Source organism: Manacus candei, unplaced genomic scaffold (genome assembly GCF_025592945.1).
Source record: "Manacus candei isolate 608988 ecotype Guabito, Panama unplaced genomic scaffold, ASM2559294v1 h1tg000071l, whole genome shotgun sequence".
NCBI lineage: Eukaryota > Metazoa > Chordata > Aves > Passeriformes > Pipridae > Manacus > Manacus candei.
In genome coordinates, this window is record NW_026138119.1 from 10,736,969 (window position 1) to 10,750,194 (window position 13,226).

The following is a 13,226-nucleotide window of genomic DNA, read 5'->3' on the forward strand; positions in this document are numbered from 1 at the left end:
ACTGCAGTTACAGAGAGGAAAAAAAAGAAAATGGCATTTTTTTTCCAAAATGGAATAACCAGTAAATATTTCACAACCCCATAAATAAAAAATGATTGATCTGATATTTTAAAAACATATTTCCCTTTGGGCTCTGACTAAGTGTGAGAAAGTTCAGGCTGAGAGGGAGTTTATTTGGAAAAGCAGTGAAAGGTTAGAAGCAGGGATGTGGGCTGGAATAGCCTTGCAAATGTTAACTGTGGAGGCACAGGGCTAACACCTTGCATGTGCACAAATGTTTGGAGGGCTGTGAATTCAAACCATGAAATTAATATAGTCAAAATGGATGTTTTCTTGCCCACATGTTACTCATACAGGATATGGTGTTAGTAATGTTCTGACAGGGATGGGAAGATGGAGGTGGTTTGCTAGTGTTAATTTAAGGTTAAGGAAGAACCTTTAGCATCTCTGTTTCTTGATTAATTTTAATATTCAAATTTGCAATCCTCATGTTTTCTGAAAGTAAGTTTTAGCTTTTGATTTCCTTTTACTTTTTTTGGACGTACCAGTGCAAAAACTGGGGAGTTCACTGTTGTGCTTACTAACACCTTACACAATGAAAAGCCTGATGTAAATGGTGTGTGTGCATACCCACGGTGAACCATTAGTCATTTACAACTCTGTGATTCATTTTTCCAATGTCCTTATTTAATAATTCTCCTGCTCCTTGGGAAGAGCTATAAAAATGGATTTTATTTTCCTAATGTGTTTGCATTTTAAGTAGGTGAAGTCTCTTTAGATTCCCATTTACCAAACATGGAGATGAATATGTTCATCTTCACATTTAGATGACCAATGGGCTGAGATCAAGAATGATAAATTTTGGTGCAAGAGGAGGAATTAAGAACATAATGAGGAACTTAGTTCTGGGATCTACAGCATAAAGAAATTTTGAGCTTAAGGCCCAGATATTTATCCCAAGTTATGGGAAGGTTTAGGTTGGATCTCAGGGAAAGGTTCTTCCCCCAGAGGGTGGTTGGCACTGCCCAGGCTCCCCAGGGCAGTGGGCACAGCCCCAAGGCTGCCAGAGCTCCAGGAGGGTTTGGACAAGGCTCTGAGGGACAGGGTGGGATTGTTGAGGTGTCTGTGCAGGGCCAGGGGTTGGGCTGGATGGTCCTTGTGGGTCCCTCCCAGCTCAGGACATTGTGTGGTCTGTCCCTCAGAGCTGGAGCTGTTGCCTGTCCCAGAGCCCAGTTCCTGTGCAGCTCCAGGGCCGGGTCACTCATTCCCCCTGGAGCAGGGCTGCTTTGGCCAGGTGCAGTGCTGTCCTTTGCCCCCAACCACAGCTTCCTGCTGTCTTGCTCTGGGTACACTGCAGGACTGCAATGGGAGAGTTCATCAGTGCAATTTCCCAGGTTTTCTGGAACATGAGAGTTCCATTTGCCTTTCTCTCTCTCTTAGTCCTGACCCAGCTTTCATGTAACAGCACCAACCTCTTGTCCGAGGGGGGTGAAATTGGGAACAGCTCCTGGACCTGTTGTAGGGTAAATCTGAACTTGGTCTTCTGACATAACTGTCACACTGAGGGTTCTTTTGGGATGTTCTCACTTGGGTATCCTGCCCAGTGTCTCGCCTAAGATGTGCTCAGAACATCACACACAATGGAGGGTTTAACGTTCCTGCAAGTCCTGCAGTTCCATAGCTCTGGAGAGAAGCAGTTTCTCTGTGTATAGTTTTAAACTGAGGTTTTAGAAGAGGAGGTTTTCAGGTTGTCTAGAATTCTGTGATCTTCCCATGATCTTATACAAAAAATTGCTAATGTACCCACGAAAATTAAATTCCTGCCCCTTTTCTAGGTACTGACCAAATAGACCATGTTTACAGAAATCTGGATGCAAACAAATCTCTTGCTGAGTTCCTAGGCAAGAAAATTGATGAAGAAATATATTTATTCCAATAAAAAGAAGTATCAGTTTATCCTGAAGATGCCAGGAGAGTTTTACTGAAGGCAGAAATAGATCCCCCCACTGTCCAGTGAGGGATACACCTTCCATCTTCCAACGTGCGTTGAAATTTAGCAACAGAAAAGGTGTATAAACAGCAATGCCATTAATTATTCCAAATTCTTCTTTCAGCCTGACCCTTTTTCTGTTGAGCTGCTTGTTGACATCTCAACAATGTTGAACCTGAGTAGCACACAACAAACCCAAACACTGCGAGTATTTTAAGAATTTAAGTTCTCAGTATTTTGATTTCTAAGGATCTTCATAACCAGGAAAGGCAGAGGGATACAAGGATCACCTTCCTGACACCATTTCCTTTCAGTGGAAAGGTTGGAGTTCTCAATTTCCTTGAGTGATTGCAGAGAGGAGGGTTCTGCATCCCCCCAGCCTTGTTTTAATCTCATTTTGTTCTGTAAGAAGTTCTATGGAGTCAGGATCTCTTCTCCAGCGCTGCTCAGTCATTTAACTAGCACTTTTCCTTTCCACTTGGGAAAACAGGCACTGATTCCCATCTGTAAATCACAGTTCTAGTCATGGACAAGTGAGTAAGAAAAAGGAGAGATGAGGTTTGCTTTTCTTTTCTGAAGTTCTCTGTGCTACATCATTTGATCTGACCAATTGTGGGGTACATAAGTATTGTGTTCCCATCCAAACCAGTTTGATTCCAGAAGGGGGTTATGGTGAAATGGCCCTTATTGTGTGTTATGCAGAGCTCCACAGTGTGGGCTGGATGGAGTTTTTCACTTGAGATGGAGATTCAGATCCTTATGGAAATAACAAATAAATCTCCCTTCATTGACAGGTTATGTAGGTACAGATACACCTATTTAATTATGCAAGGTGAGGTACTTCATTGTCAAATTGCTGGTAGTAGCACCTTATCATACCCATGTCACCATTCTTTATCTTATACTTAGTTACAAATAGAACAAAAAAGAATCCAACCCTGCCCCAAAGGGACACCAGAATGAGGAATTATGAAACAGGATCTGCTGGTGTCAGTTATATTGTCTGGTGTGTCTGAATTTTGTCATGGAGCCTGAATATCCTGGTTCATGGTCTGCTTTGGGGCATAATTGTAAAACACTATAATATTTTTGCTTTAAATTGCCGATGTTTGCTGTCTGTTTGGATTCAACTTGAGCATCCTTTTAACTGAGGGAGAAGGAAATTCATTGGTGTGTAGCATCCTGAGAACGCCCAGAAGTCCTTTCTCTCTCGACATCCAGTGAGTAGTGCCTAAAACACCTTTTCCCCAAAAAGTCTTTTTAAAAACATTCTAGAGTTTGTGACCATCAGGCTGTTCTGAACAAGGGTTCTGTCTGTCAGAAATTAAATCAGGATGTTCCCCTCCATAGGGAAGTTCCTGGTAGTCTGGCATTAAGTTTCCAAACCTGGTGGGATTACATTTAAATCTCCTTTGTGATACGTTCAGCTGACATGTGGTTTTGATAAAGTATCACAGAATTTATAGCATTCTCTGGCCACTGACTTGAAAGCAGCTTAAAAATCACTGTGAAGTGAAATCAGCCCCGTAGCTGCTGATGCACCTGCAGCAGCTCTTCCCAGGAGCTGGGCCTGGCTCTAGAATGCTTCAGGGAGAACCCAAGCACCAGCCTGTGGCTCCAAGCCCTCTCACTGCCATTTAGCCCCTGGCCAGCTGGAAGGTGAGCTGACACCTTGCACCAGTTTTTTGGTAGTTTCAGGGGATGTGACCCCTCTGTGAGGGTTTGGATTACCTTAATCTTGGTTTGGCAGTTTGGATCCTGGGGATCCCCCTATGGGAAGCACCATGTTAAGCCAGCATGTTCCTCAGTGTCTCCTGTGTTCTGAGCAAGACCAAATGTTTGTGGGAAGGAAGTAAATGATTGTGAAATGAATAGTTTGCCCACGGGGAAAATTTTTTCCCAACCCTCACTTAGGAACTGGCTTGTGCCTTTGTGTGTGAGGGTTTCTGTCCTTTCCAGATTTCTGGATTTTATTACTATTTAATCCTTACTGACGTAACTCTGGATACTTTAATCCTCTTAAGAGGTTGCTGCTGACTTTGGGCTCGGTCCTGCTCCCTTTTCAAGGAATTTTGCCATGAGACACCTTTAAGCTGAGCTCTGATGTAAATTGCAACTGATTTTACTGGCAACTCCAGCCTTGGTTGTAAAATGCAGTTGTGAAGCTGTAACCTCTGTGCAAGGCACAGTTGGAGGGGGAGGAGGTGGAGGTCTGTGTCTGTCTGCAGACCTGCATTCTGCCCCTCCTCACTGCCAGTCCAGGGTCTAGAAAGAATCCCCCAAAGGTGCCAAAGGCTTAGGCCAAAGGAATTGTCCGTGAACCTGCGCGGGGAATGTCCTGCCAGCTTAGGAAGACATAAATGTGTTCCTTTCCATCTAGGTGCCCCTCTGGCTGCGGAAAGGGAGAAGAAGCCTCTCTCCAGAGCTGTCTTTGTGCTGCCCTGGGTGGAATCCACAGAAACAAGTGAGGGTCCCAGACGTTTTTTCTCCCTGATGTGTTGTAAGGAAGCAGTAGCTGCACTCTGAGTCTTCTGGGGAGGCTGCTCAGGTGGTGTGTTCTCTAGACACAGCTTGGAAAGGTGTTTCCCAGTGGGAAACATGCAGTATGTTCCTCAGAAAATGTCAGCCTTTCCTGTTTCTTTGCATCAGGTGGATTAGTCATGGTCACTGGCTCTTCCTGAAGTGTTGGTGTTGCTTGTGGTTCCCTTCAGTGAGGCAGGAAACGTGGTGCTTTTTCCAGGTACTGCCACACAGCCATTCCCCTGCTCCAGCCCTCTGGGTTTGCCACCAGCAGGACTCCCAAGGGCTCCAGCATCTGCTAGCAGATTTTCAGGAAACAGTCAAGGAATGTGAAACTGAGTATCAGAGCATCTCATGGCCTGTCCTGTAATCCACGGGCTGAGGCTGGAGGGATGCTGCTGCTGCTTCGTGGTCACTTCAGCCTCACTCAGAAAGCCTTTTTGGGGGGAGAACCATCACAACCTCAAATAGAGAGATGACAGATAAAGGTATTGCAGCTGTAAGAAATCCAGCCCCCCCCATCCTTCCAGAGCTGCTGCTGGGCTTTATGAACTGTTTGGGAAACCTTGTTTGCCAAGGTGAACCAGGAATGTGGAATTATCACAGAATCACAGAATATATAATTTAGAATAGATTTCCTGCTATTGGGTGCTTCCTTTGCCAGTCTCAAACCTCCTGGTGTAAAGGTGCCACCTTGACCATGGAGCAGGATGAGCAGTGCTGTCCAGAGTGCCCTCTTCTAATTTTTCTGCTTGTTTTTTTGACTGGGACCTGTAACAATTTTGGATTTGGGGAATAATTCAGCTGTCCCTACCCGACAGCTATTTCTGCAGTGCTCTGCAGGAGTAGGATCATTTAGGATTCAAGAGTATCTGCAGAGTGCCAGTTGCCCTGAGAGCTCCTCTATCAAGTAGCTTTTGTGAATTCTGCCATTTGAAAGGTCAGTGTGAGTTCTGAGTCAGGTGAAAATTGTTCTTCACCTTGGAGGAGTCCTTAAGGAGCTCCTGCAGCTCTGGACCCTTCTTGGGCTGTACTGTCAGCATTGCAGGGCTGTCAGCTGGCTGGTGTATGGAACTGTTTCCAGTCTGGGTTTCTGGGATGCTGTGCAGAGCTCTTGGTTCCCAGTGGAAACCTGTTTGTACACAGCTTTTGTGGTATTGGATTCCTGCACTTAGGAGGGCAGGTTAAGTGATCTGTATTTGTAGTTTGTGATACAGAGGTCCTGACCTTTCAACACATTTCTGATTGCTCTTGTTCCCTTCCTGGGTTTCTAGAGCAAAATCCACTGAGACCAAGTGCCCAAGGAAAGAAGCCTCTTGTCCTGCCTGCCACTACTGGGCATGTGTTCTCCACCCTCCCTCTTTCTGCCAAAATGAGGCATGTACTTCCTTCTCTGGGCAATATTTGAATCAAACCAGGAAAATATTCTCAAAATCTTTAATGCAGCATCTGGGAGGAGAGGAGAGCCGAGCTGGCTGCTCAGCCCCAGGGCAGGGGGTTCAGCAGCTGCAGGTCAGTGCTAACACAGACCACACGGCAGGAGCCAGCCAGCAGCAAACCTGGAGATGGGCAGAGGAGAGCAGCATGTTCCCTCAGACCCTGTGGAGTGATCTTGGAGTGCTTGGAAAACCTGCCTGTTTGCCACCTCAGTCCACCAGTCCTTCATAGCTGAGGAGCTGCCTTGGAACAAGGCTGTGCCTTGCCTTTTCTAATAGTAAGATGTGGTACTCTATTTTGATGTGTATTAAGGATTAAATGTGGACTGACTAAATAAAGAAGGCTGGTACTGCTTAGACATCTCTCTGGAAGCACTGGTCTCCTTGGAAAGACTCCTGAGCATAAAGGGGAATGATACATTTTGGAGTTTGGTTTTTAACTGGATGTCTTTGAAGCCTTTTGAAGTTCTGGGTTTGCAGCAGGGTGGTGTTCTGTAGACCTGTGGCCCAAATACCAGTGAGGGACAGCACTGAACCTCTGTGCTGGTGGGCTAAGGAGTGTTTTTCCCTGTCCTAGTAGTGCCTGTTGGTGGGTTGTGCTTTTGGTGGGGCTGCACTGCGTTGGTGTCTCCCTGGTGACAGCAGAGAGCTTGAATCTGAGCAAACTTGCTCAAGTAGTGTTAGTTTGGCTCTGTCTGGTACTGTCTCTCCAGAGGTCTAGGGATGGAGTTTCAGTGTGGGCTTGCAGCCACATTTCCCATGGAAAGCTGTGTTATTACATGTATTGGATATGGTGCCCCAGCTGGATACCTTGATGTAGTGGTTGTAACCCAGGGCAGGGAAAATACACTGGAACAGGCTCCCCAGGGCCATGGAGGCCTGACAGAGCTTAAGGAGCGTTTTGACAGTGCTCTCTGGATTGCTGGGGCTGTCATTGGACTTCATGATCCTTGTGGGTCCCTTCCAACTCAGGATATTCTAGGATTCCAATTAGTAGTGCACAGCTAATTCTGCTCAGGGAGTTTCTTGCTAAGAAAGCAGTTGCTGCTGGGATCAGCACTGGAAGTGTTGGAAGGCTGTCAGCAAAGATGGCTTTATCGGGGCCGAAGGAAGGAGTCTGGCACGTGGGGGCAACCCTGAAGAAGGGCCATTGTTCAGAGAGGTAAAGCTTGGCTGCACATGGGCAGCTCCTGGTGCTTTCTCAATTCTCTGTACAGCTCCTCGTCTGAGGCTTGGCACTGTGTACTGGGTGTTCTCTTGTGGAGTAGAGAAGATTAGTGCCAGTACCAGCTGGAACAAATTCCTGCTTCTGTGTAGTCTCTGGAGGTCATTCTGCAGGAAAACAGTCCCCTAACAAAACAAGCAAACCTGTTTCTCTTGGGGTGTGCTGTTAGTGTTGTCACTGTGTTCCATTTCCCTGCACAGCCCAGGGAAGGAAGTGCTCATATCCAGCATGTGCCACTCAAGGCTCACTGCTGACAGGGAGATCCCCACTGTGTTACAGAGACCACAACTGGCTGTGCCCGAGTCTGTGAAATGGTGTGTTAGTTAGTTTTCCTCTGTTCTAACAAGTCTCCTTATTTACTGAGCACTTTTCTTCCAAACTAAGGCCATAATAGTTTTCTTCCTCTGAATGTGGAAGTGCTTGGTCTTTGGGACTCCTTTGAAGAATTAATCTTTAGTTCATCTCCTGCATGGCTCATACTTCAAAAAGGAGCTTGGTTCCTTCTTTTGAGGACACTACCGAGGTGGGACTCATGACTGATGCCATGTTATGAGTTTTCTCTGCTACTAATTGACCGTGGAGTTTTTTGTGAAGCAGAATGAAGGGCAAAAAGTGATTCTTCATTTAGTGCTGAACATCATGTGCTGCTGAACTGGGTGGTGAAGCCAAGTGAGCAGTTAGACTGTACCAACACATCCTAGCTTAAAATATGGAGTTATTTTAAAAATTATGGAGAAGTAAAATAAAATGTGTACACTCTGGTGTGTTCAAATATGGTAAGGAAGAGGTGAAAACAAGGCTTTAACTTTGCAGATAATACGGATGTATGGGACACAAACAGCTGAGCTGCTGAACGGCAGCTCCTCTGTGGAGCTGTGGTAGCTGATGTCTGCACTCCTTGCTCTTGTTAGAGAGTAAAACATTAATTTCAAGCTCCTTTGTGGCTACACCAGCTGATGTGTTTCCCTGTGTTTGCCATGGGCTTGTAGCACCAACCCATCAGCTGCTGCAGTCAACTGACGAGTGCAGGGCTGCAGGGGGGTGACTGCTGAGGGATGGCAGGTGTACCCCAAGCTGTGTGTCAGGCTGTGCCCCAAGGTGGGTGTCAGGCTGCACCCTGGGGTGTTTGTCAGGCTTACCCCGAGGTGGATGTCAGGCTGTACCCCAAGATGGATGTCAGGCTGTACCTCAAGGTGTGTGTCAGGCTGTACCCCAAGGTGGATGTCAGAATGTACCACAAGGTGTGTGTCAAACTGTACCCCAGGGTGGATGTCAGGGTGTTCCCTGAGGTGGATGTCAGGCAGCAGAGGGTGGAAAAACCCCACCAAGCTGACAAGGAAAATCCTCTTCCCACAGTGACGTGAGAGCTGAACCAAAGACACTCTTGTCTCCATTCAGATCAAGCCACACTCATAACCATCTTGAGCTGTTTTGCATCTGTCTGTCTGCCCCACACAGCTGTGCTGATGGGGGTCAGTTGTTGCTGGGATGAAGTGGGGGGGCATAGGGTACAAACATGCCTGAAATCAAGCTTCACCAGTCCTCCTTCCACTGAGCACTGCACTGTCCTGTATGTCTTGGATTCCTGGTTCTCTTGGCTTTGTTGGTTCTCTTTGGTTTTGTGGCTCTAATAGGATCCTGGATGCAGTCAGGAATCAGTGAGAACTGAGTGTGCAGTCACACCCAGTCCATGTTGGAGTTGGCATATTGAGACTTTGATTTCTAAGAGCTCACACACTGACTCTGTGTTTAGTTCTGCCACTTTGTCCCCGTCCTGAGCAGTAATTCCCTGCTGTAGCACTGAAAGGAGATGTCAGCAGGGCCTGCTGCTCTATGTCTCTTGTGTGAGATCTGTGTAGGCTGCACTGCAGAGCAGAGCTGCCTGAATAGGAACTAAATCAGCATATGCCCCCAGCCACATAGCACAGGGCACGGGGGGGACAGGACGAGCCCATGGCTGTCTGTGTGCCTTAGAGATCTGACAGAGCACGTGGGATGGGTGTCAGTGCATGGGGGTGTCTGATTGAGCAGTGTGGCTGCAGTGCTTGACTTTCACCTCAGAGTTTCTAAAGTGGCCTGTTTTCTTCTTCCTACAGACAATTTTAGGTATACATGTGACATTTGTGGGAAAAAATATAAATACTATAGCTGCTTCCAGGAGCACAGAGACCTGCACGCCGTGGATGGTGAGTAATGTTTTGACACTCAGACACCCAAACTAGGATGGGAAGTCTTTGGGGAAGCAAAATGTGGTTCTGCAGGACCGTGTGGCCCATGATGTGCAGGACATTTTACAACCTGTCTTTGCCATGGAGACACAGCATCCAGGCTCTGCAGGAAGGAGTTTGCTGTGCTTGATTCTCTTGATGTGCATCAAAACAACACCCTATGCTGGGACCTGGGGGTTCTGGTGCTATCTGCAGTGAAGTTCCTGGTTAGGGTGGATATCCTGGAGTGCCTCAGGGTAAATGGTCAGCCTGCCTACTCACTGGGAAAGGCTTGGTTGCCTTTTGGTTTCTGACTTTACAGGTTTGTTCCCAACATACTCCTCTGAGAGAAACCACATTTCAGAGCTGGGAAATGTTGTTTTGTTGTTGTTAATCACCCTGGTAGTGAACTGATGGGCAGTGGCCCTTACAGGCTCATTTTTCCTCTCTCTGTGGCTGTAGATGTGGCCTAGGCTGGTGACACTTGGACAGAAGCAGACCTCCACTGCCTGATGCAGTGTTGCTTTATCCTACATGGCGGGAAAGAGAAGCATCAACATACTGACTTTGGCTTACCCCTTGCTTACTGGGCATCCAAAGGTCCTCAGCTCAGAGCCCACAGACACTCCAAACCCTCACTGTGTGTGCTGCAAGCCTCTAAGTACTGCCCCTCACTTGGCCAAGGATGGAGCCCTGCCAGAGTTCTAGAAAGAGGCTCCTTGGAAAGCAGCAGGTTTTGAGCAGCACTGTCTCAGAAAAGCAAGTGGTTTTTTACAATACATGGTGTACAAAAGAATGGCTGTGTTTAACTGGAATGTGTGGACATCTAAAAGTGCTCTAAGGACAGGCAGTGTTCTCCTGCAGGGCACCACTGCCAGCTCCCTCCCTCCCGTGGGGAGCCAGCATGAGATTAGTGGGACTGGGGTCACTGTGAGGGGAACATCTCTCCTTCAGTCAGTGAAGTCTCATGGCTGTGGTTCAGGAGCTCTGTCGAGGGCACAATGGGGCTTGGAAATGGCCCCACGTGTGCCCACAAGGACACTGTGTCAGTCCCTGAAGGGCTGGGGGTGTTCTAGCACATGCAGGTGTGAGGCAGCTGTGCATCTGAACCTCTGTGGGGCCGTGGCAGTGTCAGAACAAAGGCCTTGAGGATCTGTGTGGATTAGGGCTGGGCATGCTCAACTACTTCCTGTGTGGATGCTGCTGGGAAGAGGAGGGACTGGGGCACAAAGCCTGGTTTATTCAGTGGGTCTGAACTATGCTGAGCAGTATGTGAAATGCAGGAGGAAAACAAGACCTTTTAAGAGGATTTAATTTCTGTTTTGTTTCTTCCCCTCCTTCTTCTATTCTGTGTTAGTTTTTAGTGTGGAAGGGGCCCCAGAAAACCGGGCAGGTAAGCCGAGCTCCTTTGTGTGCTTTATTTCACAAACCTTTTCAAGCATTCAGTAGCTCAGACACAGAAGGTCCGATTCTGAACTTGGAAGAGTCAAAGGAATTTTGTCATGGATTGCAGAGGGACAGGGAGTGTCCTCTCTCCCTCCCCCATTGTCTATAGCCAGTAGGTTGATGCCCAGCCCTAGCAGATACCAGGCTTTTGTTGCACATACAATTGATCAGGCTTCAGAAAATCAAAGAAGCAGATGTTTCATGTCTTTGGTGTTTTAGTGAATTGTTCAAGGTATAAATTAAATTCTTTTATAAAATGGGTTGGGTTTTGATTTGTTGCTAGCTGTGCTGTTAGCTGGTAGAAGTCCCAGGTCAGTATTTGGTAGGTGACTTGCCTGCAGCCTACATTGCCCTGCCCACTTTCAGGCAGTACAGCAGTTGCACTGGAAGAAAATCAAAAAATATGGATCAGACGTTGCAATGTGTTTGTTCAGTTTTTCCTCTGTATTTTTTAAACATTAATACCTACAAGGCATGTTCCTGGGCTGGAAGCAGGGATAATCCTGGGGCACCCGAGGAGGAGGAGGAGGAGAAGGGACAAGTCAGACAGAGGGGTCATTTGGTTTATAATTCTTGTCTTCACATCTTGTTGCAGATGGAAATGTCATACAGATGCAGGAGCATTCAGTGCCCGTGCAGCTGTAGGAGGCAGCCCTGAGGGTGTGTCAGCTGAGCTGCTGCTCTGTTCTCTTGCAGACCCCTATGACCAGGCCGTCATCGCCGCCGACGAGGTCAAGGAGGAGGAGCCGGAGCCGTTCCAGAAGATCGGGCCAAGTAAGAGTTATTGCACAGCTTCAAAGGAGAGGGGAAGCACAGGGGGTCACATCTGCCCTGAGCTGGAGTACCTCTAGGAAAACCAGGAAGCACTGTGGTACACAGAGCTCTTGGGACTTGATATGTTCAGGTTCAAATGAGCATCAAACACGAAGAGCCCTGGCTGTGAGAACTGCAGCTTTGTGATGTTTCCTGCTCAAGAGCTCTGCAAAGGGAAGAGGTAGAGGGTTCAGGGGAAAAGCAATCTGGCAGCAGTGAGGTGGCAGAGCTGGCAGGTGATCTGTTCACACTGCCTTTGTGGAGGGTCATCAGGGCAGAGGGAAGCAGAGAGAGCACCAGACAAAGCATTTCTCCGAATTCGTCACTTTGGAAACGATTGATTATCCCTGGGTTTTCCTTTGGCTTGCACCTTGCTGTCAGTTGTGGACTGACATTGGCAGGAGCAGGAGGTGTCAGTGTGTGGTTACACTCCATTATTTCCAGTACCCCCAAAGCAGGAATGAGCACCGTTGCTCCTGAAAAACCCCATCTCCTGCAAGAGAACTCTACAATCCCAATATAAAAGTTCTCTAATACTGAAGTTTGACTACTTGTTTCCTAATTTGACTCTTCCTGTTGTCCACACATCGCAGACTTTCTGTAACCAGAGGACAAAACTGTGCCATCTGTAATACAGACTTTAGAAGTGGATTCTCTCCTTTGTTTACTTGCTGTAATTTTGGGGTAATCTCCTGCAGCTTGTTCAGTTCTACGGGGTTTTTTATGCACAATCCATCCCTCTGGTCACTGCCTTGAGCTGTTTCCTTTCTTGGGGAAGGACGTGTGGATTACAGGGGAGGTGAGTTCCACATGGATGAGGAATGTGCTCAAGTTTGTGTCACCAGTTTATATGTAAAAAGACAAGAATTGGGGGTTATGTAAGAGGGCTGCACCCCTTCCTGATCTTCGTATTTGTGTCATTTCACAGAAACTGGCAATTACACCTGTGAGTTCTGTGGGAAGCAGTACAAGTACTACACTCCCTACCAGGAGCACGTGGCCCTGCACGCTCCCATCAGTGAGTATCTGCTGTTCCACTGCAGGCTCTGATCTACAGGGTTGTGCTGAACATGAGGGTGGCAGGAGAGAGATCATTCTTGTGGATCCTTCCACTGGAGCTGTAGGATTGCAGTGGGCAGGACATGGATCATGTGCTGCCCAGGGACTGTAAAGCTGAGCTGGGATCTCCTCTCACAGGGACGCTGTTAAGTCAGTCACCAACTTGTACCCCAGTCCATGCAATTCTACCCATGTTCCCTGGGGGTTTGAAGGTTTAGTTTGTTATGTAACTGCAGTGATGCACAGAATTTGTAGGCTCCCCTAAATAATAACTGAATGTACATGTTAGGGAAGAAGCATCTTTCTTACGAGCTTCTAGGAGGTTATTTCAGACAATGAGTTAAAACTGGGTTTCAAAATCATGTACATGACCTCGTCAGCCTGCTACTAAATCACAGGCAAGAAACTATTTATTTCAGGGAGCTCCAGAAAAGGCAGTTCTTACTGCAGCCTGCACTATGGAGGGTGCCCTCCCCAGACAAAGGGGAGGTTTTAATGAACAATTCTGTAATTCAGTGCAAAATTTGAGT

General features: G+C 47.2%; 1 protein-coding gene across 5 annotated transcripts in view; it reads left to right on the forward strand.

Moving 5' to 3' along the window:
* ZNF618 (zinc finger protein 618) overlaps positions 1-13,226 on the forward strand; it is a 169,137-nt gene that overhangs the window by 114,039 nt on the left and 41,872 nt on the right. For 3 of the 5 annotated variants that reach the window (XM_051807910.1, XM_051807914.1, XM_051807912.1), the window contains 4 exons: positions 4,371-4,454; positions 9,268-9,357; positions 11,521-11,598; positions 12,566-12,655. In XM_051807910.1, the coding sequence (XP_051663870.1) occupies positions 4,371-4,454; positions 9,268-9,357; positions 11,521-11,598; positions 12,566-12,655 (342 nt within the window). Of the gene's footprint in view, positions 1-4,370; positions 4,455-9,267; positions 9,358-10,735; positions 10,772-11,520; positions 11,599-12,565; positions 12,656-13,226 lie in introns of all 5 variants that reach the window. The other 2 variants (XM_051807909.1, XM_051807911.1) reach the window with 2 other exon arrangements.